This window comes from Myotis davidii, unplaced genomic scaffold (assembly GCF_000327345.1).
Source record: "Myotis davidii unplaced genomic scaffold, ASM32734v1 scaffold376, whole genome shotgun sequence".
NCBI classification, from domain to species: Eukaryota; Metazoa; Chordata; class Mammalia; order Chiroptera; family Vespertilionidae; genus Myotis; species Myotis davidii.
The window spans coordinates 2,664,991-2,689,784 of record NW_006288121.1 but is presented as its reverse complement, the minus strand read 5'-3'; the positions used below and the strand labels follow the sequence as shown (position 1 = coordinate 2,689,784).

The 24,794-nt window shown below is 39.9% G+C and overlaps 1 protein-coding gene across 2 annotated transcripts in view; it reads left to right on the top strand.

Moving 5' to 3' along the window:
- NEBL (nebulette) overlaps window positions 1-24,794 on the top strand; it is a 370,552-nt gene that overhangs the window by 260,382 nt on the left and 85,376 nt on the right. Inside the window, exons 4-7 of one of the 2 annotated variants that reach the window (XM_015561463.1) lie at window positions 5,215-5,319; window positions 6,471-6,581; window positions 13,970-14,080; window positions 23,994-24,095. The exons of the other annotated variant lie outside the window; for it this stretch is intronic. Of the exons in view, the coding sequence (XP_015416949.1) occupies window positions 5,215-5,319; window positions 6,471-6,581; window positions 13,970-14,080; window positions 23,994-24,095 (429 nt within the window). The remainder of the gene's footprint in view (window positions 1-5,214; window positions 5,320-6,470; window positions 6,582-13,969; window positions 14,081-23,993; window positions 24,096-24,794) is intronic. 2 annotated transcript variants of the gene reach the window in all.

The following is a 24,794-nucleotide window of genomic DNA, read 5'->3' as shown; positions in this document are numbered from 1 at the left end:
TTTCCCTAGCCTCAAATTCAATTTAAAGACCAACCTTCAAGTCCCTTAGTTTTGTTTTCTAATTCATTATATCCCAAAGGGGAATCATGTACTTACCTGAGCCTTTCTGTTTGTTTGAAGGAAGTCTGTCTGCAGTCTCTGTCACCAAGACAATTTGGTGTGTTACTTGCCTGCTTGGTAGAGTACTACATACTGAAGCTTTAAGAAGCAGCTTTACATTCTGTTGATCAAATCACATAGCTAGTGAGCCACAGACGTGGGATTTGAAACAAAGTCTTACTCCCAAGTCATGGCCACCATGATGTCCTTCCTCTCTTGCCCTGTGCGAGGCACTCCACGTACATTATTGTACTCTGTTATTGGCTCGATGAGCCTCAGTTCAGAGCTGGTGCAAGATTGTCTAGCCCAAGACTACCTGGCTAGTTAGGGGTGGGGACAAAATTTAGGCTTAGGTCTAGCTAAGTCCAGAGCCACTTGCCAGTCTGCTTCATGGGTTGTTTTACAGGTTTATCTTCCTACAGTAGCCTTTCTATATTGCCTTCATTATCATTCTAACTGTCTCTCTTTGGACCTCTTCTAGATCTTGAATGTGTTTATTGGGGTGTGATAAGCAGATCTGTGCACAGCAGTCCAAATACGGATGGCCTGGGGTTACTAGTATGGGCAGGGTGGCACGATCTTTCCTTTTGCTCCATGTACCCTTTATGATGATAGTTAGGGTATCTTGGACTTGGGGTTACAGAGAGCTATTTGATCAACCTTTGTAGGACATCTTTCTCAGCCAGTTTCAACCCTAATTTCTGACTGCTTAGGGCTCATCAACTTTTCATAGTAGTTTGAATGATTTTCACCTTGCTAGGAAAGAATGTCATGTGTAGCTGTCTGCCCTCTGGCATGGCCCTTTGTGAGCTTACCCATTTCAGCTCCTTTAGTTTGACATTTCACGCTCCCTGAGAGCTTGGGGTCACCAGCAGACCTGCAGACTTGCTGTATCATGTCCTTGCCAGATAATTTATTAATATAGTAAATCAGATTGGTCTAGAGAAGCCCTGGGAGGCCTGCACTGTTTAGAATTCTCCATTTTCCAGATCAGGCGGCTTCACCCTGAGGATCAGAATGACACATTTTTCAAGTTTTCTTTGCCCTCCCTAGTTTCTGCCTTGCACTTTCCCTGCCCATGTTGTGGGGTTTTCTTCTGCATAACTCAGTTCCCAACCTAGAAGACAGCACCTGGCCTCTGAGACAGTCTCTTCTCTTCTCCTGTTAATCAAGTCATGCTTCTCATTTAGCCCCTCTCTGTTATTCAGTCTGTTGGTCAACTATCTACTCAATCCCTTGAATACATCAAACCTTTTGACTAGATTGAGCAGTCAGAAGCATGGATCTAGAGGCCTTTTGTCACATGGACTTAAAAATATTAGGGTAAAGGTGAGCTTTTGTATGTTTCTTATAAATTAGGCATAGAGTCTCTGCAGGGCAAGTTTGGCCACATCTGCATGAAGCCTCTGTCTCAGTGTTTTGGTTGAATCCTTTTCAGGGTGATAATCTACAACGCAGCAGAAAGAGCAGTTTCCAGGCAAATGAGCTTTGGGTTGTGGGCAAGTCCTTTCAATGCTGAAAACATTAGATTTGTGGCTTCCCCCCCCAGAGGAAGCTCTGAATGTATTTCGAGAACCGAGAGAGCAGCCTTGGCTGGGAGCACCCGTTACAAATAGCAGTGGAGCCTAGTTCTTTCCTCCAGTGTTTTCTGCATTTAGCAATGTGGCTCCATTTGTGAAAAGACTTTCTAGGTACTTTTGTTAAGAATGCTTGTAAACGGAAATATCCTCAAATGTTTCTACATCTGTCATCCCCTTTCAGCCATTAGCTAATCTCATACTCAAATGAAAGAAACTGGGAGAGGAGGAGGGAGCACTACTGATGTAATTTAACTCTCATTGTGGTTGAGAGATGGTGGGACTAATGGGTGAGGTCAAAGCAGAAAGTGAATATTTTGGTCATCTTAATGATCATTAAATCATCAACTTTCCCTTTTTTTCTCAGTCAGAACGTAACTTGGATGTTGTATTGGTTATGAGTACAGAAGGTTGCAAGTAACAGGAAAACTCTGACACAGAGATTTAACAAATGGGTATTTATTTTTTTCACATGTGAAGCCTGGAGGTAGGGGGGTCCAGTTTTGGCATATTTGATGCTATTAGTTTCTCAGATTCCTTTTCTTCTGCTCTGTCAAAATTAGCATGGTGGCTTCAGGTCTTATTGTGACACCATTGTTGTTGCTACGTCCCTGTGACTAGGGAAGGAAAAAGGTGGAAGGGTTATGTGGCAAAGGGCTATGCCAGTAAGTCTCTTTCTTTACACCAGAAACACCAGAACACTGCTGGGAAGACTCCACTAATGTCTTGAACCAGAGCTGGGCACCTGGCCTTTCCAGGTCAATCACTAGCCAAGGGGACTGAGGAAACCCTGCCTGGTTTAGAGCAATTTGTACTCTGCGGCTGGGGGAGAGGTCTGGTTACTCTCATAAATACATTTGGGCTCTGTTATTCAGAAAGACAGGGTTGGACAGCCAATCCACCTAAGAGATAGAGCCATGCTTGTCTTAGGAATATATACATGGTTGTATTAGGAAATGGCTGTCTGTTCAGTGATTGTTACTTTGCTGAAGATTTTGTGTCCCTCATTGGTGCAGTTTCATCTGTCTTCTCCTTCAATAGGAAGACTACTAATATGTGACCTTTTTATATAAAAGTTTAACCCCTTCCCCAACAATTTTTTTGTTAAAAACGTTTCTTTTTCAGACTAATATTTTTATTTTGGTTCTATATAGTATTTTTGATGCTGGTTATGAAAACAGTTTGTAACTCGTCTTCCTATAAACCATATTTTTTTACCATATTTTCTTAGTATACTCGTCGCCAACGGAAAAAGAACATTTTGTGAAAACGTGTATACACGTTTCTGCCGGGGAAGGGGTTAAGACAATATGCTCTTGCTATTCATCTATAATAATAAAAGTGTAATATGCTAATTAGACTGACGGCTGAACGACCTTCCGGATGACCTTCTGGATGAAGCCAGGGCTGTGAGGGCCGAGCCCCTTGCACGAATTTCATGCATTGGGCCTCTAGTATTATATAATTCATTGGAAATTAGAAGTGTGTGTGTGTGTGTGTGTGTGTGTGTGTGTGTGCGTGTGCGTGTTTATATCTTTTAAATAAAGGACAAAGTAAGGAATGGAGACCACACTTAATTCTGAACTATTTGCCTGCATAGCAAGGGAAGTAACTACTTCACCCTTATCCCTGCTGCCTTCCTGAACATTCTGCTCAGGTCAGAGCTTATCAGGGAGCCCGAGGCCCTCACACATACCACTGCAGAGAAGAATGTGGATGTGAGAGGGAAAGATGGTGGTGGAAGATAAAAATAATGAGGCAGACTTAAGCCTAATGACAGGTTATTTTCTCTCACACTTATTATATAACAGGGGTACTTTTCCCCCTCTCCCTATGATCAAAATAGCCTGCTATTTATCATACTGCCTTTAACGGTTTAATTACTAGTGATTGAGGAGGGTGATTTGCAGAGACCTAAAATTATGGCTAATCTCTGAGAAGAAGAAAAAAAGTAATTTAGTGCTCAGATAAGATAAATATGTTCCAATGTTGATTTCATGAATAAAGCAAATGTTTAATGTGGTAGGCGTATAATATCTAAAAGTCACAGCAGTGAAATACGGTATTTTGAAATAACATTGCTTAGAATGTTCATATCTGGTTACAGTCGAATAATGCCCTTCCAATCAGGTTTGCATGTGGTAAAATCCCTATGTAATGTTTGTGTGTAACATCAGTATTAGTCATGTCCTTTAAGGACCAGGGAGTATATAGAATTAAACTTTACTTTTAGGCTATAATTAGGAAGACCATGGGACCTTTTTTTCAGCCTATGTATTTATAGTCTTGTGTAGATAAACATGACTTTATTACAGGGTGATATAACTTTTAGCAAATACCTTCGTCCTCTCAAGTAGTCGTAAATTTTGCCTCCCCAGTTTTCAGATTGGGCTGCAGTTAGTGTGATAGTGGGATTACATTTTAGGTCCTTCTCCATAATTCCTAACTTTTTTTTGGGCCCGTGTGTCCATGTGGGGTCTTTCCCCAGAATAGCAATTCTGGCCTCTGTCCAAGAAAAAAAAGGAGTGACTCATTTTACTAGTGAGTACAAGTGGAGAAATGAGCACGCTCAGCAAAGCCTCTCTGATCTTTTCCTTGCTCATCTGCTTATTCACAGCAAGGGGGCGTTCTGGAATAATCTCAGCCATGTGGCAGACTTTGTGGGCAGGTTCTATTTTTGTTGAGGAAGGGGTGGAGGATGGGAGGCCTATCGTGCTCATAAATTGGGTAAGTTTTGAGTGGAATCAATTAGTAACAGGAAACCCACGGTGACCATAATTGAAGTCCCTTCCTCTAATCCAGTGGGTCTAGGTAATGATGCTAATATAATACTAATCTTCATTTGTTTAATTTCTGCCTCTCCTTAAATGGTTTCATCTGTCCTGATGATGCCTTGTTTTAAACCTAGAGGTAGCCAGCTATATTTCTGTTTGACCCTAGGCTTCACTGATAAGGCCAGTGGCTTAAAAGTAACAAACTGGCCGAAACCGGTTTGGCTCAGTGGAGAGAGCGTCGGCCTGCGGACTGAAGGGTCCCAGGTTCGATTCCGGTCGGGGGCATGTGCCTGGGTTGCGGGCACATCTCCGGTGGGGAGTGTGCAGGAGGCAGCTGATCGATGTTCCTCTCTCGTCGATGTTTCTGACTCTCTGTCCCTCTCCCTTCCTCTCTGTAAAAAATCAATAAAATATATTTAAAAAAAAAAAATCGTGCACCAATGAGGTATCACTTCTATATTTAAAAAAAAAAAGTAACAAACTGGGCAGCAGGAATCATCATCATTGTGGGTTCAACACACGTGGTCCTTGACGATAACCGGACCCTTGTTCATCTAAAGAAAAAGCTTCCTTTATTGTGCCCATCATTTTGCAGTTCTGTTCTGGATAACAGTTTATTTGATTTGGCTATTTTGAGCATCATTCCACATTTAAGTATTTACTGCAGAAAATGGACTTTCTCATGTTAATTCTTCTGTTCGGCACCAGAGCACTGACGTTGTTTTTTTTTGTCTCCCTCTTATGTGAATTATTCTCTTTTTTAGATCCATTATAGAGAAGAGTATAAAAAATCTAAGGACAAGTGTACATTTGTGACTGACACTCCGATGCTGAACCATGTAAAAAATATTGGTGCTTTTATTTCTGAGGTAAGGGATCAAAACCTGGCAAAAATGGCTTGTGTTTTCTTTTTATATTTATATAGATAAAAGTCTGTGCATTGAAGTTGAAGAATAATATTTTCAAAAGCACCACTGAATGTTGGTAATATATAATTTTGTAATTCTATGCACTATCAATTAACTCTTGTAAATTGACATATTTTACTGGCTATGGTTGATGTGTTTTATTATGTGTCTGTGTTTTGACTCCAAACCTTTCCTATTTATATAGAATTATTATTTTCTTTTTAAAAATATTTTTATTGATTTCAGAGAGGAAGGAATTCTTGATGTTCTTAGTTATTCATTTTCCTGAAGGAGTTAACTGTAGAGCAAAGCCATGGATGTGGACATTCTGTTGTGTTACTTTGAACCTAATCTTCCCCAGAGGAATTGGTGAATGAATGTTTCTCTTTAAGAGTAGTGACTGAGATCACTTAGAACAGTGCAGACTGGAGGTGTGAGCGAAGAAAAAGCAAACAGATTCCTCCCCCTTATCTTGGTAGGAGGGTAAGAAGATTTGAATAAAGGAGCTCTGTTCTTTGCAATCAGGTTCTATAGAAAATGTTTTTAAAAATATATTTTTATTGATTTCAGAGAGGAAGGGAGAGGGAGAGAGAGAGAGAAACATCAATGATGAGAGAGTCACTGATTGGCTGCCTCTTGCATGCCCCCTAGTGGGGATTGAGCCCACAACCTGGGCATGTGCCCTTGACTGGAATCAAACCCAGGACCCTCCAGTCCACAGGCCGACGCTACAGCCACTGAGGGCTGCATTCAGGTTCTAGACAGGAGGACATAACAACTTGTATCTTCTGGAGCAACTCAACTGTCTCATTGCTCTTCAGTTTTTCTTCGCTGATCAAACAGATGAAACTCTCAATAAACACAAATAGATTTACTTTTAGAAATGCACAGGGGTTTGCATAGGCATTTTTTTCTTATGTGTCTGTTTTAAAGCTTTCTCCATGGTAAACTGTATTTGTCTTTCTTAAAAAGATGTTTGTCAGGCCCAGGATTAAAATGCTCTTCAGATTTTTATAATCTGTTTCTGAAGAAAGTTTCTTTTTATTCACTTTTAATATTCACAGTAAAAAAGAAGAATGTTTACTTATTTGTTTTATTTTTTCCCTCCCTAGGCAAAATACAAAGGTACCACTAAGGCGGACCTCTCAAATTCTCTCTATAAGCAGATGCCAGCCACAATTGACAGTGTCTTCGCAAGAGAAGTCACACAGCTTCAGAGTAAGGTGTGCTTTCCCTGAACTGTTACATAATTATGTAGGTAAAACAGATAACCTAATATAAATTATTTAGCATTTTAAAAAGTTGTTTATCTTGAGTACCACATTTATATATATAAAAGGCTGAGCAACAGGCCTATCGGCCGACTGGTTGGTAGCTATGACGTGCACTGACCACCAAGGGGCAGACGCTCAATGCAGGAGTTGCCAAGCCACAGCAACTTTGCAGAGTGCCCTCTCGCACTCCGGGAGCCCTCAGGGGATGTCGGACTGCCGGTTTTGGCCTGATCCCGGCAGGCCAGGCCGAGGGACCCCAACTGCCAGAGGGATCCTGCTCACTCCACAGACGCCCTACGCATCTGGTGCCGCCCCAGGTGCGGCTGGCTGGGGAGGGAACATGGGAGCTTGGCTCTAGGGCAGTGATGGCAAACCTATGACATGCATGTCACCTCATTTTTTTGGTTGATTTTTCTTTGTTAAATGGCATTTAAATATATAAAATAAATATCAAAAATAGAAGTCTTTGTTTTACTATGGTTGCAAATATCAAAAATTTCTATATGTGACACGGCACCAGAGTTAAGTTAGGGTTTTTCAAAATGCTGACACGCAGAGCTCAAAAGGTTCGCCATCACTGTTCTGGGGTGTGTCCGGTCTGTCTCGCCCAATCCAGCCCTGCTGGCCACCTTTTAATTAAATTACTTTTAATGTGCATGAATCTGTGAACCGGACCTCTAGTCCTATATAATAAAAGCCTAAAATGCAAATAGTCCCCTCAGTCGGGAGTTCGACTGCTCGCTATGGCGTGTGCTGACCACGAGGGAGCAGTGTGGAACATGGTGGGCGTCTGCGACAGGCTGCTGGCAGCAGGCAGTAGTGGAGGTGCTGCTGTCACCTATGATCCCTGATGAGAGTGGGACCATGGCGGGATGGTGGAGCAGGTGAGCTAGCAGTGCCAGCCCAAGGAGACCAGTGACAGTGGCAGGGGGTGGGGCTGCCGCCTGGCTCCCAGGTGCTGAGGGGGGATCGCGGGGGCCCAGGGGCTCATGTGCTGCCCAGGGCCTAGAGGTCAGCTGGGACCTGCCCTTCCACACCAGACACTCAGGCTTCAATTGCCAGCCAGGCCTAGGGACCGCACCCATGCATGAATTCCATGCACCGGGCCTCTAGTCCTACATAATAAAAGCATAGTATGCAAATTGTCCCCTCAACTGGGAGTTATCCAGGAGTTCAACCAGGGGGTGGGGCCGGCCAGGGGAAGGGAGAGAGGCCCAGGCAGCGGCAGCTGGCAGCTGCTAGGGACCCTACCAGTTCACGAATTTTGTGCAGTGAGCCTCTAGTATTGAATAAAACATGAAAGTTTCATTGTGTTTTTATTTAGAATACCTCAGGCTACCAGAAAGAGCCTCCATCAGGTGGAAGTGGCCATTTTGGTGATGGCTCATTGCAGATGAACTTAAGAACTGTCAACGTGTAAACTCATGTTGAATTCACAGGTGTTTAGGAGTAATTTTCCCTTTATAATACATCAACACATAAGGAATACTTAATCCATTTAATGTGTTGTATTTCTTAAGGCAGAATTTATAAATAGAGTATTTCACCTCTTTCTCACTCATTGTTTTGTGTTTTTCATAGCACAATCTGGTTATTTTTACTTTATTAATCTGTTGTTTTGTTCCTTAAGTGATATGAGAGCAGGGACCTCATCTGTCTTTTTTCCTGCTCCACCTCTGTGCTTAGAACAGTCTCTGGCACATAGGAAATGTTCAGTAAATACTTGTAAAATTGATTTTTATTCAGTTTGTTGATCTGCTTTCCAAGGAAATGTTTTATTTTACATAATTTATATTGTTCAAGCTACATTTTAGGTTAAAAATAATAGTAGACACATAGAAGTGCTTACTATATGTCAGATACTGTTCTGTGCATTTCATAAATATTTGTATCATTTAATCCTCACAAGCACTCTATGAGATATTCCCATGGTGGAGATGTGAAAACTGAAATACAGAGAAGTTAAGTAATTTGCCCTAGGTTACACAGTCAATAAATGGCTGAGCTAGAGAATGAACATGGGCTGTCTGGCTCCAGAGTCTCACTTCTTAACCACACACTGTACCACCTCTTTCTTACGATCTCTATTCCTCTTTTTCTTATTAAACAAATTTACTTCTTTTTAAAAAATATATATTTTTTATTGATTTCAGAGAGGAAGGGAGAGGGAATCTCAATGATGAGAGAGATTTATTGATCAGCTGCCTCCTGCAAGATCCATTGAGCCCACAACCTGGACCAGGAAAGGAACGATGACCTCCTGGCTCATAGGTCAACACTCAACCACTGAGCCACACTGGCTGGGCTAAAGAAGTTTACTTTTTTCTCTGGAATCTTTTAAGTAGCGGATACCTAGATAACTTTTAAATAGTCTGAAAATAGATTACTCTTGAAAAATTCTGAGCAGAGTTATCCTTTGCATAACCTCTTTAAGTCCTTCATTATTACAAAGTTAAATGTCCACTGTGTACCCAACTTGGCAGTAAGCCAATCTCAGCTCTGCAACATGAGGCTAAAAATATATGATGTTAAAGTTTCACATGGCTGACTGTGACTAATATGCCCTCTTTTTTTCTTTTCTTTTTTTTTTTTTTGCTGCCCATATCTAGTCACCTAGCCACTTGCTGATAATATGGGCTACTTCAAAAAGCAAATAATTATGATACAACACTTATGTGACAAATAATAATTAATAAAGAAGGAAAAGAAAAAAATTATTTTTTTATACTTGAGAAGGTAACATTTCAAATATACATCTTTATTACTTAGGCAATGTACAACTTTTCTCATCTTTTATAGCATCAGTAGATTTATAGTACACAAATATGTGCAACACAGAACTTAAAAAATAATCCATGTTGTATATTTAGGAATCCGGCGTGTGTGCTTTTTCAAGAATAGTTCATCACGTCCTTGGCTAATATGTGTTATCCTGCAGTAGAACATGCACCCTGGGAAAGATAGGTTTGTGCTCTTCAGGAGCAACACTACCCAGTGTTGTAATTAGTCCCTGAACTTGTTGATAAGGAAAAACATAGACCCTGAATAAGGTATCCAGTTCAAAGATTTTTATGTAATTGTAATAACATTTCTTTAGTCTTACATACATCAATGTTACTACTTTTAAAATTGCAGTCCTCAAAGCTAACCTGGTAATAAGACAATCAAGAAAGTAAAATGATTTGACAGTGTCTGCAAAAACAAAACAAAACAAAAAAACCCTAACCTTTTACTATGTCCAAATAGTGTAAATTAGAGTATTAGCCAAATTTGAAATTTAATGGCATTCTGGGTTCTAATGAAAAATCGAAACTTCTGATACTGGAACAAAATAGTATCTTAAAACCAAACTAGAGTGATAAAGTGAAGTTAGCTAGATTAATATTCCTTATAGAAAATGACTAATAGAAAGATGTACCTTTATAAAAAGAGAGATGTGGAGATTTTAAGAAGCTATTTTATTATATACTAGAGACTCAATGAATGAAATTCATGCACAGGTAGGGCCCTTAGGCCTGGCCAGCGATCAGGGCCGATCGGGGCCTTCTGGCTGCTGGCTGGGGCATCGCTTTTCTGGCTTCCAGCTGCTGGCTGCCGGCTGGGGCCTTCCTTCATTCCATGCCTCCCCCTGTTGATCAGCACACGTCATAGCGAGTGATCAAACTCCAGGTCTCCTGGTCGAACTCCTGTGGGGACACTTTGCATATTAGCCTTTTATATATATAGATTCATCATTAAAAATGTTATAAACACAGTTCATAAAAGAAAGCTTCTGGAAATGGATGGATTGGGGCAAAAAGCAGTGAAATCCTTCTCTCCAGGGCTGTTTCAGGCGGAGGCTAAGTCATCCCTTATCACAGAAGTAATACAGGCTCCTCAGGCATCTGTTCCAGGGGGTTTATGAGGCCTGTGTTTTTGTCTATAGTGGCCACAAGGTCCTGTTTCAGGACCATCAGAGATATCTGTGCTATCAATTAGAAGAACATATACCTATGTAATAGTTATAAAATATAATGTAAGTTAGAAATGTATGCACATCTTATATATGTATATATGAGATATAAAGATATACTATGTAATCAAATAAGTAAGATAAATATACACATACTGGAGGTCTGGTGCATGAAATTCCGGCACAGGTAGGGTCCCTAGGCTTAGCCGGTGATCAGGGCCAATGTATGGGTGACCAGGTGGTCAATGTGCGTCATAGCGACCAGTCATTCCACTGGCTGTTCTGCATATTAGGGTTTTATATAAATAGATTACTTATATAAGCATCTCTCTCTATATATATAAAAGGCTAAGTGACTGACCATCCATCTGTCCATCTGACCATCTGACTGACTGAACGGCCAGTACATATGACACACACTGGCAATTTAAAAATAAATGTTGACTCATACATGTGCGATACATATAAAGCTCTTGCTGGCGCCTATTGGACATGTGTGTTTCGATCTGTCATTGTTGACTGTGAATTTGGTTGACATTTCTATTATAGAGGAAGCAATATTAAATATTAAATAGCAATATTAAAATATTTATTCTAATTAATTTCCCTTCAGTGTGCACAAATCCATGCACTGAGTCACTAGTTTATATATAAAGTATGTAAGACTATCGCAAGTATCCTCCGTGAAATAGGTGTCCGTAAGTACCACAGCCATCTTAATTCTCAGGGTATGAAGGAAACAAGTGCTAATCTAGGGAAATGCCACACAATAATGACAAATCCTAGAAAATCAAATTCATCAGGAAATTTATTAGCTTGATATAATTTTTCATTAGCTATTTTAAAGATGAACATTAATATGATAAATGAAAGTTCAGCCACCTCCAAGTTGATCTAATTTTAATTCTGAAGTGGTGCTTAGTAGCAGCTATACATGAAATGAAATGACTGTTTTAATGCTGTAAGTAGAAAATTACATGGCTCTTTTTAACAAAGAGTGCTTTTTAAAACCATGTTTGATGACTCACCATTTCTATGATAACCCACAAAATGATCAGCTGTATTGGTTATGTTTATAAAGTCCCAAGTGTAATAGTCAGTCTAAGATGCAAAATAAACCAGGCATCTAGCAAAAAAGGAGACAGGCATATACTAGCTCTTTTTATTTAAGTAGAAGGAACATATTTCATAGAAGTTTTCTTTTCCTGGCTTAATAGACTTAGCCCCTCATTAACTTCCCCTTCCCCTACCCCAAGATATAATATAGAATATAATGGAATTAAGATAATAGACTTTCTCAACCCAGATGAAGGTTCTTAATGGGTTTCCTGTTTAACATAATTAATTGGTGAAAAATGTAAAGATATGTTTACCAGAGTTAGATTCCCTGATGGATTAAGTCACTGGATAGGCTCTGACAAGATGAATGATCCCTGGGCTAAGGTGAGGTGCTGCGTGTGAGCCCTAGTAATCAACCAGAGATGCAGGATTGGATGTGGGGACAGGGCTGGGTGGGACTGAACAAGACTTAAAGGTGCTGACAGGAATCTCAACACAACCATCAAAAGGAAACAGTGTGATCTATGGCTGCATTAATCACATACAGCACATGAGAGATGGTAGTTTGGATTAAGTTGGATAATTCTAATGAGGATAGGTCTGGAACATGTGGGCACCTTAAGAAAGAGATGGCTACATTGGAATTTGGGCTGAGGATAGGGGTTCAGCGCTTCAGTGCACACAGACAGTCTGGAAGAAGGGAAGTCATTGACAGCTATGTTGCCCTGTTTAAAGTTCTGCCTTGTGAACTAGACTCCACCTGTATGGCCAAATAGATGCGGCTATGGGCAGGTAGAGTTAAATTTCATTGAAAGAAGAAATTTTTATCACAGCTTTCAAAATTTAGAGGCTGTGATGCCCCAGATTGAGTTCTCTCTTATTAGTTATCAAGAAAAACTCCGTAGAGGAAGCAGAGAAGGTATTTAAACACTGATAGTTCTTTCTTTCTTTGTGTGGTTATAGTTGATGATTTTATTTTTTAAACATTTAATTATTACTTTAATCCTCTAGACAAGTATGTTATCTAAGTCAAATGGGTGATTAATTCTGTTTATTAAAGTATGAGGAGTTTAAGTTCATGAGAATACTTAATTTATTCATTCACTAAACATTTATTTCCTTTCTACTCTTTGTCATTCACTGTGATTGGCACAGGATATTAAAACATGTGTACAATACAGGCATAGCTCTCAAGGAAATCATATGAGTAAAAAAATTTTCCCTAAGTTTAACTTTAATTCTTTTTCATTGAAAATTAGATTTTGTTTTGTTCTTGATTAACACTGTTCTAATCTTTCTTTTTAAGGCTACTTTATTCTCTTGGGCTAAGTAATTGTAATTCCATTTAATATTTTTTATTTTTAAACCTTTGATAAATATTTAATATTAACTTTGGAATAATTTCCTGTTTTATTCTTATTCATTCAGTTACTCATTTTATTTTTTATTCACTTTAGCAAATATTTATTGCTGTCTACTTTGTGCCAGACAGTATTTGGGGTTCTGAGCCTTCAGTGAACCAGACATTTATGTTCTAGTAAGAGCAGATAGAAAAGAAAAGACATAAAGGAAACATAGTAACTAAAAATTCTGAAGGAAATAAATAGGATAATGGCATAGGCTAAGAGTAAGGGCATAATTTGTTTGCTGTCTTCTAGATCTTTAATTTCTAACTCTTCTGTCGAGTTTGTTTGCTTCTGAAGTAATCACACTCATGCCTTCTCAGTACAGAACAAAGTTAACTTGGTGGTGATGGGTACGTTGGTATGATGCTTCTTTCTCTAACGGAGGACTGGGCTTGACATATCTGAGATTTTTTGCCTGCATTCTATTTTCTCCCACAGGTTAAGGCATTTAAATATTATAGCTGGGTCTTCATCAAATCATAACAATTAACTAAAAAATGAAAAATTCACTTTTAAATATCTGATCATTTCCCCCACTTTGTCAGTTGCTTTCCCAAGACTCAGACCTTGAACATTTAGAACCCTAACCGTTCTTGGGTGTGGGAGAGATTTCCCACAATCGTAGCTGAGATTTAAACTGATTGAGCACGAGAGTTGGGATTTCAGCCTATGGTCAACGACTTTTGAAATAAGCGACAAAGATTTAGAATTAAGAGCCTAAGTTGAAACACTAAAATGAAAATGTTATGTATATTGTCTTGTTATAGCGATTCAGGCAAATTTGACCAACAATTGTGATATTCAAATATACAAAATCCTAGCAAAACTCTGAAATTTAACAGGTAAAAACTTAATGCACTTGTAAATGAGAGTAATGGTTTATTGTGTGTGTGTGTTGTTGTTGTTTGTTTGTTTTAAAGATTGCCTACAAGCAGAAACATGCTGCTGCCAGAGGACTCTCAGATTACACCCATATGAAGGAGCCACCTGAGATCAAACATGCCATGGAGGTCAATAAACACCAGAGTAATGTAAGGAAGCCACTCCCCACGACTTTCCGGAAAATTGTGGTTGACCCACCCTGAGGCTAATGGATATTTTGTTGAAATTTAAATATTATGACACTCCCTTTAAAAAAATGACTTTAAATTCTCTTTTCTTTTTATCTCTCTGTGTTCAGTAAGAAAGATATCTGAATTATTCCATTAACAGTTATTAAAACCTCCTGGAATGCCTTTAAAATGCCAGGCCGTTGCAGGCATTGGAAATTCTGCTTTGAACAAGACACACATGGATCCTTTGGACCTATTGCGTTATTAGAATTTTTAGAAATTCCTTGACTTGATGGCAAAGCTCCCATGGTTTCCTGCCTAGGATTGCAGAAGAATTGGGAGAAAGAGTGCTGCAAATCAGTGGTCCCGGGAAGACTCATTCACAGATGCTAGCGAGATTGTCCCCCACTCCTGTTTCTTTTGAATGCTTGTGGGGGCAGCGTGTCAAACTAAAGACCCACAGAGAATAGGAAATCAATAGATGCCTAATGGCTGGCTTAGAAGCAGAAGCTGAGAGGAAGAGAAAACAAATCTCTCTTTGGTTTTAAGTCAGGAGGTACATCAAAGCTTTCACGCATTTGCTCAGTTGCCACCACTCTCATGGTGGCCTGGAAGAAATATTTCTTCCTGAAATCTCAGAGAAAACTTATTTATCTCCCCATCATGAATTCTCTGCTTTCTAGAAGGAATATAAAAATTATTTGCCAGGTTCCTTATTGGTTAGAATCAGTTAAGATAAAGTGTCTGTCCTAGTTGGGTCAAGATACTCCCTTTTGTCAAAAATACCTGAAACATCTTTGTCATCTCACACAGGGTCTGTCCCACCACTTAGTTCTCTTACTAAAGGTGCTTTGCAGCTCTGAGCTCCCAGAGCCCCAGCTGTGCAGAGTGTCTGATATTAAATTGCAGTAGGTCAGTGCTTAAGTAAAAACTGAGTGAGGTTTTATGTTTTAATCCAAATGTATAAACAGATGCCAACGCCAAAGCACTTTTCCTTGATGGTTTGAGATTGATAAGAGATGAAGAAGCTGCATGTCTGTGATTACCAGCAAGGTCATTTTAAGGGGATGCTTCATAAGGACAGTTTGCTTACAGAATGACTATAATAATCATAATAACTACCTCTTAGCCAGCACTGCTGTGTAGCAGAACTGTGCCAGGACTTTGATCATGGCCAGTTCTCACAAAAGCCCTGTACCGGTCCCCATTTTGTAGATGAGAAAAACGAGACTAAAGAATCAAAGCCCTGGGTTTGCTCTTTCTGTTAGGCCCTGCTGCCTCCCTCTTAAAGGTCACTAGTTATTGGTCAAGATTTTAAATGAAGTTTTTTAAAATGGGCACCAAATAGGTTGTCATCAGAATTCAGATCAGCAGCTCCAGTGCACTGCAGGAAAGGAGAAGGTGGTGGTGGTGGGTTGGGGAGGGGGCCTTACTGCAAGGATCCTCAGGAGGCCCTTCTAACTCTATAATTCAATGAAATTCAAATACGGAAGTTCCTTATCATAGAACTGAGGTTATTATTTTAAGTCTGCCTTTTCTTTTCAAAGGTCTTTGATTGAGGGGTTGAGGGAACAGAGTATAAAGCCCTTTTCTCCGTTCAATACTGTGTACTTATGGGAGAAGCGTGTATTTACTTACACTCCTCTGCCTAACCAGCTCAACCTTTACATGCAAAGTTTGTACATATAATAGGATTTAGACAGTGTTTAAGACTATTTACTCAGATTTAAAGTGAGAAGGATATGTGTGTTCTGTCTGTGAAGTAGTTGCTATTCCTCTAGAGTCAAGGCACTTAGAATAATACACTTGTTGTCCTTGCAATATGAAATTTAAACGCAGGTCTGGAAAGCTGCAAGGAGAGCAAGGACAGCTACCTTGTGGTTCAGCTGGTGAGGCCACCGAATCACCATGAGAGACAGCCCTGCCTCCTTCAGCCTAATGACGCCCATTGGCAGAGAATTTACTAATAGAATTACCCTTCCTAACGTGGTCTGTGACTTCGCACTAAGCCTATAAATCACTTGATTTAATTTAAAATCAAATGTGTTGCCACATGTGCAACTAATTAACCTAGAAACAATGCAAGTCGGCATCTTTGCTTACCTTTTTTTATCTTTCCATCCAAATCAAGTCGGTGTTTGAGTAGCTGTTAGAGAGACACAAGAAACTGGGACAACAATAGTTCAATGTTTTTAACTTCTGCCTTCTTTCCACTCAGACCTTTTACTACAATATTTATCCGCGGTTCACAGGGAACACTTTTTGTTTCAGAATCTTTCTCTCCTTCTGCCTCTAGAGATGTAGATGTGTGTAAGCAGAAGAGGATGGGGAGAGGATCCTGTGGGACCGGCCAACTAAATTTTCCCCTCTGAATAACTGAGCGTTCCAAGGAGAAGAGCATTTGGGGGCAGTTAATCTCCTTTGTCACCCCCAGAATCAGTGATCATGAAACAAGGAAAACATATTTCTCACTATCCTCCACTGTAGCATACAATTGAAAGGGAATCTGGAGTCAAATCAGAGCTAAAATGCTTGCTTTGCCACTTGCTTGCATGGCCTTGGACAAGTTACTAACATCTCCAACTCCCAGTTTTCTCATCTTAAAATTGGGGCAATGATCTTTATCTCATTCGGGCTGCAAGTATTACATGAGATGATATATGTGAAGGGCTCTGCGGAAGAGCCACTGCATAAAATGTTAGTCCTAGTCAGTCCCCCTTCAGTTTTCAAGGGTGATTTCGGAATTTGCAGTGCTATCACAGTTAACTCAAAACAATCTAAAGAAGTAAGACTACATTCAAGTCCAAATCCATATAAAATTTATACTAAGGAACATTTAGGTCAGAAGGGCGTATTCAGAAACTTCCCGAACCCTTATTGCTGATATGATAATAAAAAAAATGATTTAAAAGAGGCAATCTAAATCCTTTTGTATCTTCAGGGATGTACCCCTGCCAAATTTTTCTAATGTAATTAGAGAAACTGGAGGTTTCTATTCTGTTGCTTTTCCCTAAAGATGGGCTTGTAATGAAAACCCCAGTAACATTATTAGTTCTCATCAATCTTACCAGAGACAAAAACTCCAATAGTTCTGAAGTAAGGCAAACAAATTTTAAGCTGCCATTTTAAGTTTTATAAGGAATGTGGTCTGTGTAGACTTGTCATGAAATTGGAGTGGTAAACTTTTCCAAAACACCATATTGGTAATCAATTCAGTGTGCATTAGAAAGACGTATTCAGCCGGGGAAGCAAGAGACTTAATGTTCCTTTCAAGAATGATATATGTAAGTTTCTTAATGTTAATAAAAACTTATCAGTAGACAAAATTTCTATTTCATCAGAAAATGAAAAAAACTTAAAGAAAAATCAGGAAAAATGATGCTAGGATAACATTTCCGGCTTTATGTGGTTCCTTGATGTGACTTACAATAATAGTGCTTTAGGGCTTAGCATCAAACTAGGTGTATTAGTATTTTGTCCATCTCTAAGACAGAATAGTTAGTATTATCTGTTCTGCCTTCTTCACAGGATTGTGGTGATGATAAAATAACCACGACTAAGGAAACTTAGTCAACTCTAAAATGGTCTTATAAACTGACAATAATAATAATAATGGTAAACTGTTCTAGATACAACTCCATATGTTGCTTCCTATTTTAGATTGAAAACTTTTCTTTTTTTCCTATTTAATATCAGATCCTCCATTTACTTATACTTAAAAGGTTTACATTATCTTATAAAAATATTTATAATTTAATAATTTTTAAGTACAGTATGCCCAGGCAGAAATAAGCCTAGACTTTCCAGTGTGTGTGCCCCTTTGGTGATACCTGGAGAGTTTTTCTAATGTGAGAATTTATAATGATGATACAGGTATTTTTTGATAATGACAACTTGTGTTCCACAGAATTAAAAAATACATATCCTCTCTAGTTTCTTCTCACTAAGAATCATGTTAACCTTCACCAGAGTAGCAAAGAGATGAATGTTTCTGGGCCAGTTGCATTTGGTTTCTGTAGTCTGTCTGCTCACCCTGCCCTCAGCCCCAGCAAGTGTCTGTCTGTGGCTCCCATATTGGCTGACAACCCTCAGCGCTCAATGTTCACATCTCCAAGTGCTTGAACTTCACTGTAAGGACAGTTTTGGTGGAGGTTTGGCTCACCTTTTGCGGAATCTCAAATGACTGTTGTCTAAATAAGAAAAGCTTGCTGCAAAGTCACTGGGAATTCTTTGTCTGCCAACGTGTCTGGCTTTACATGGAAAATAGAGGCATCTATTTCACTTCTGTTTTCAAAATCTAATTGGGCTCTTATTGGCCAAAACTAACCCAGATGATACAAGGATTTAATGAGTTAATGTGTGTAAAAGATTTAGAACAGTGCCTGGCACATTGGACATTCTGTATGAACAGGAAAATGCAAAAGCTGTGGCCTTATGAAACAGAACTAGAAAGCTTGCAAGGAGAGAACCAACTGAGGTTCTAAGACAAAGTGAGATTAAAAAAGAAGCTGCCCTGGCTGGTGTGACTGAGTGATAGAGCTTTTGCTTGGGCACCAAAGGGTAGGGGGTTCCATTCCCAGTCAAGGGCACATACCTAGTATATGCAGGTTTGTGCCCCAGATAGGGTGCTTCCTTCCTTCCTTCCTTCCTTCCTTCCTTCTTTCCTTCCTCCCTCCCTCCCTTCCTTCCTCCCTCCCTCCCTTTCACTCCCTTTGAAAAGCAATGGGAAATATATCAAGGATTAACAACAACAATAAAAAGTTGAGTAGGAAAGTGAACAGGGTGAGATAAGGAAGAAATTCAACAATAGATTTTAATAGAATTAAAATCCTTATGGGAGGCAATAAAGAGCCGATTTGACACTGTAGATGACGTAAAGGCTGTTAGTTAGCAGTTCCTAGATTCTGTGAGAAAAATCCATCTTAGGTTAGTGCATATAAAAAACAAGAATGTATTGGTTTGCATAACTGGAAAAGTCATGCTACCTTCAGACTTGACTGGATCCAGAGGCTCCACAGTGTGACCAGGACTCTCCTTCTCTCCCAACCTCTTGGCTCTGCTGGCTTCTGTGACTTCACTTCCAGACAGACTGTTTAAATGGTCTCAAGATGAGAGCTGGTGTTCTTAAAATTAAATCAACTTTGCAACAGCTAATTCCAGAGGAAAGGACAGCAGCTCTGTCTCTCCTAGCCTCAGATCCTTCAAATGATTCTGGCCCTGCTTGGTTTATGTCTGCTTTCTTATTAATCATTAGAGACCCAGTGCATGAAATTCATGCACTGGTAGGTTCCCTAGTGGCTGCCGGCTGCCAGCTGGGGCCTCCCTCCCTTTCCCTGGCTGGCCCCGCCCCCTGATCGAACTCCAGGATGAACTCTGGGTTGAGGGGACAATTTGCATACTACACTTTTATTATATAGGATGATTTCCAAAGGGATGGGATATCTGATTGGATAGCCTGTCACAGGAAAGTAGGCTGTATTTGATAGCTCCACCAAATCACATGGAGTGAGGGTGGAGCAGTTTCCAATTTAAAAAAATACATGCTAGGCAGATAAAAAAAAAACCAAAAACACGTTTACTACAAAGGAATACCTTAGGATAATGACCCGTGTTGTCATACCACCTATGTTTAGACATCCTTCCAGCTGCTGAAAACCAGGAACTTGCTGCCCATCTTCAGCCCTCATTCCTGCGGACTATCGCCAAGCAGCGATATTCTGGAAGATTTGACTAGTGACCAGGCTCCTGTGGTCTTTCCTGTGTGGCTCTGTGGTGTCCGCTTGTTTGATTTTGCAGCTCACGTCAATCTTAATATTTGTTTTGAGTCGCATATGCTGGCCTCTAATTTGCAATTTACATGGATGACGGGACCCTATTCAGAGTCCTGCTCCTGTGTCTTTGTGCTGTTCACCTCTCTTCACTCCGTCATCAGGCTGAACAGCAGATAATTAGGTAACTCATGTACAGCTTCGATTTCTGAGAGGTGGCAGCTCTTTTCAAAAAGTAAGGGTTTCCGTTTTACTCTCATTCTTTTCTAAACAAAAAGACATTCCCTCCCTATGGTTTTGCCATGAATGTAGCAACATGGAAACAGCTAGCCCTTGTAGGTAAGTAATGATTTTGGCTTCTTTTCACCTGAGAGTTGGTTTTTGTTTACACAGCTTGTGTTTAACTCAGTGCAGGCTGAGGTGATTGGCTATCATTTGTGGGTGAGTGCGTTGCTTTTTGAAACCAATAAAATTGGATTATTTTAAATCCCTAAAGATTTAAAGCCCATCCAACAAAATAACTCAATTTTCAGCTTATTTTATTAATGTTTCTTTTGGTACCTGTATGCACAAAACCCACCTGAAATTACTTGTTAAGGTAATCCTATGAAAATGGGAATACTGAAGAAAACAGATTCTTGCTGAAATTATGCTAATTGTATTTAAGCTATTCACTTGTCAGACAAGTTCATGAGTATAAACATAGTTGAAAAACTAGTCTTGATGGTGAGGCACACACACAAGGTCTTAAAAATATAAATAGTGCCCTAGCTGGTTTTGCTCAGTGGGTAGAGCACTGGCCTGCAGACTGAAGGGTCCCAAGTTTGATTCTAGTCAAGGGCACATGTTGGGGTTGTGGGCTCCATTCTCAGTAGAGAGCATGCAGGAAGCAGCCAATCAATGATTCTCTCTCATCATTGATGTTTCTATCTCTCCCTCTCTCTTCCTCTCTGAAATCAATAAATATATATTTAAAAAATGTAAATAGAAATGTATCTAAATGTTTCATTGAAATAAAATAATATAATGCATAGGGAGCCTATCTACTGACCTCTTCATACATGATCATTTTGTATACTTGATATTATTTTTGAAAGAAGGAATGTAGCAATGTGTTTTTTTTTAACCCTGCAAGGTTGAAAAGAAAATAAGATACATGGAATTATCTAGAATACTCATTCATAGTAGTTAACCAGGAAATTCATTTAAATGCAAATTCTTGGGCCCCATTTATTGAAATTCCATTACAAAGTTGGGACTGGACCTCAGAAATCTAAATTTGAAATAAGTACCACAGATGATGCTATTGCAAGAGGTTTGCAGGCAATATTATAAGTGTGTTATGCAAAATGCAGTTGATAGTGCATTTGTATAGATGTTTAGCTGTATACTTTCAAACCTCGGTTCTTAAAAGTCTCCCATCTCAAACAATTCGGTTCTCCGCCAAGTTGTTCACAGAAAAAAATATCTCCATTATGGAACAAAACTTTAGTTCTCTACTTAACAACCCTTTTACACTGATACATCAGCATGACAAAAAGTCTCTCAGGCCACAAAGAAAGGAGAGAATGCAACTTGGTTTACCATTAAACTTCATGTTGTTAACATCTCAGGAAATTGTGCTGTGAATATTGTGTGTGTGTGTGTGTGTGTGTGTGTGTGTGTGTTTTGTTGTTTTTTGTTTGTTTTTGCTTTTGTTGCTGGTGAAATGGATGATAAGCACAGTTGTAAATCATGAAGAGGCCATCAAGGGTGCTAATGTTGCTAAGGTGTGAAAGACACAATGATCACAGGCAATTGAAGAGGTAGAAAAACTGTTGTTGATTTGGATAGAAGAACGGCAGTTAGCCAGTGACAACATTTTGGAGGCAGTGATATTTGAAAAAGTGAAGATATTGCATACTGACTTCCTGAAAGATACCCCTGGGACAGGTGCTGAAAGTGATTTGTGAAAGGCTAATATGGGGTGGTTCAATAAATTTAAGAAAAGATGTGTTTGTTTATAGATTAAGCAGTACATTAGACATGTATATAAGAAAGGTTAAAACAGGGAATCATCTGCAGGTCTGGAATGTATTTACATTGTTTCTAATGAGAAATAATTATTTCCAATTTACATTATTTCTAATGGGAAACAATGATTCAGTTTTCAAACAAATCACTTCTTGAACAGCCTCTGGAATGAATTAAATTCAAGAACTGAGGTTCCACTGTACTTCCATGTTCCACCTAGATTTGTGCCTTTAAAAAATATACATGAATTTCTGAAACCATCTGCATTATAACTTTAGTAGAATATATAATTATACGAGGGGCCCAGTGCACAAATGAGTGCACCTTGAAAGGAACTGTGGGCTGCGAGGGTGCTGTGAGCACAGGGGTGGGTCTCAGCCCATCCTCAGTGCCCCCGCCCGGCTTCTCCTGCTGTGGCCCCAGGTCCCCTGTCTGCTGGCAGCCCTGTTCCCGCTACTCCCACATGCTGATGGCGCCAGCCCCACTTGCACCTGCTGACAGCGTGTAGCAACTGGGGCTGGCGCCAGCAGTGGTACAAGCAGGGCCTGCTTCGTCAGTGGATGTGAGTGGTGGCTGCTGTCCTGATTGCCCCTCAGGAGCAGGGGGAGGTGGAGAAGCCCTCAAGGGTGATCGGGGCTAGCAGCCACTGCTCACACCCGCTGACAGCGCCAAGCAATTGGGACCGTTGCCGGATGCTGGCAGTGGGTATGAGCGGGGCCGGGACCAGCAGTGGGTGCAAGTGGCAGCTGCCAGCCCCGATTGCCCCTCAGGAGCAGGGGAGGTGGAGAAGCCCTGATGGATGATTGGGGCCAGCAGCCGCTGCTCACACCCGCTGACGGCGCTGAGTGATCGGGGCCAGCAGCGGTTGTGAGAGGTGGCTCTGGTGCCAGCAGTGGGTGCGAGTGGGGCTCGTGCTAGCAGCAGGTACGAGCGCCGGGTGGGACTGTGGCACGCGGGAGCAGAGAGTTTTCAGTAACCACCAGAGGCTTGCCCCAGTGACAGCAACCAGTGCCCCGCCTTGGTTTGGCGCCCCCACTCACCTGCTCCACCATCCCGCCACGGCTGATGCCCTCCATGGGCCGTGCGTGCCCCCTGGTGGTCAGTGCACATCATAGCGACCGGTTGTTCGGTTGTTCAGTTGTTGTTCTGCCATTCGGTCTATTTGCATATTAGGGATTTATATATATATATATATATTTAGACAAGTTGACCAGGCCTTGGTGATATTGCCAAGTAGAACTGCGTCTGGAGGATAGCTAAGTGTTCTTTCAAATCATGATTGGTCTCAGGCAATAGAGAAGGGGACAGATTGGTGAAGTGTTGACCATTGGACATTATACTGGTTCACTTCGGGTCTATTCTTACTTGTCAGTCCAGTTAATCTAAATGACCACTGCTATCTAGAGTACCTTTGGCAAAATGTATGTATATTTTTCTTTTAAAATATCTGTTTTCCACATTTTAGTTTGTGCTGAATGTGCATTTGGAGGATGAATATTCCTGAATGTAATTGCTTTTATTTGGGGATGATCAAGTCACATTGCAATGTTATTTAATAGGTAATAAAACTATCGGTGCCCAACACTAGGATTTCCAGATGTGGGCATTTGAATAGCCCAGTCAGAAAATGGAGAGAAAGGTATGATTGGCAGGGTGAAAGTTAGAAAGTTACAGAGCTTCACACACCCTCCCCCAACAGAAGTAATTTTCTCTATTCATGCGCTGGGCTTATCCTGCATCCACTGGTACAGAGACTGTATGAGGGGCAAGTGAAAGCCCTTGATGAGGATATTATTTATGTGAACATCAGTATGCACACTTAGACACAATGGCATGCATATGAGGGGAATGTATATGAAATCCTATTAGAATAGTTTTGTGCCAAGGTCTTGGGCTCATATTTTTTATGTTGTATAAATTTGATTCATATGTAATAATGATAGTGAGGTATAGGTATAGTAAAAAGAGAATATATCTATCCAAATAAATTTTGCATTAAATGTCAGTTGGCTTTCTAAGGTGATTGTAACAAGGGTAAATCATGTTGTGGCATTAAGGCTATGTGAAATTAGTAATTTATTTTTTTAAATCAAAACTGTCTCTTTGATCAGATTTCTTATAGAAAAGATATGCAGGACACCCACATGTATAATGCAGAGCTCAACAGACCAGACATCAAGATGGCAACGCAGATCTCCAAGATCGTAAGCAATGTAATTGCTCTTTCTTATCTTGAGCGGAAATGATTTCTTATTTTTGCAGGAACAAAGCATGGCTTTGGCAGTTTCATGGTTAATTTAATGAGTGAAATTAATCATCTCAATTTTTGAATCTGAATTATCCATTTAATCCTGTAAATAATTTGGGTATACGCAGAAGCTGCTAAAGCACAACTTGACTATGGCTAGTATTACCATACTTTTTGATCAATATATAGATATATAGTATTCAGGTATAAGACAGCATTCAAATGTTCCAGTTTGAAAGTCAAGTTGTTAGTAATCTGGTCCCATATTATCTCTTTCCTCACCTTGTCCAAAAGAACTTCAGTTGCCTTGTTCTCATCTTGTTGCTGTTCATTTGTAGATTCTGTTCTGCCAACATTTATCCTTGCATGTTTCCTACACCACAGAGCTATTTCTTATGTTCTCTAAGACATCCTCCTTGATTAATATTTCTTTGAACATTCCTAATACCTGGTTTAAAATGATGTCTTAACTTGAACCAAATACTTAATAGGCTTTACACACCTTAAAAATTAATAATCAATAATTATTTTCTAACTTCAACTGTGTGTTAATCAAATAGGGTTAGATCAGTTCCTGAGATTAAACAAAGCCATAAAAGCTATCTGTATGTAGAAGACAGAGTCTTAGTTACTCAGAAATTTCTTATTTTTTCAGTTTATAGAT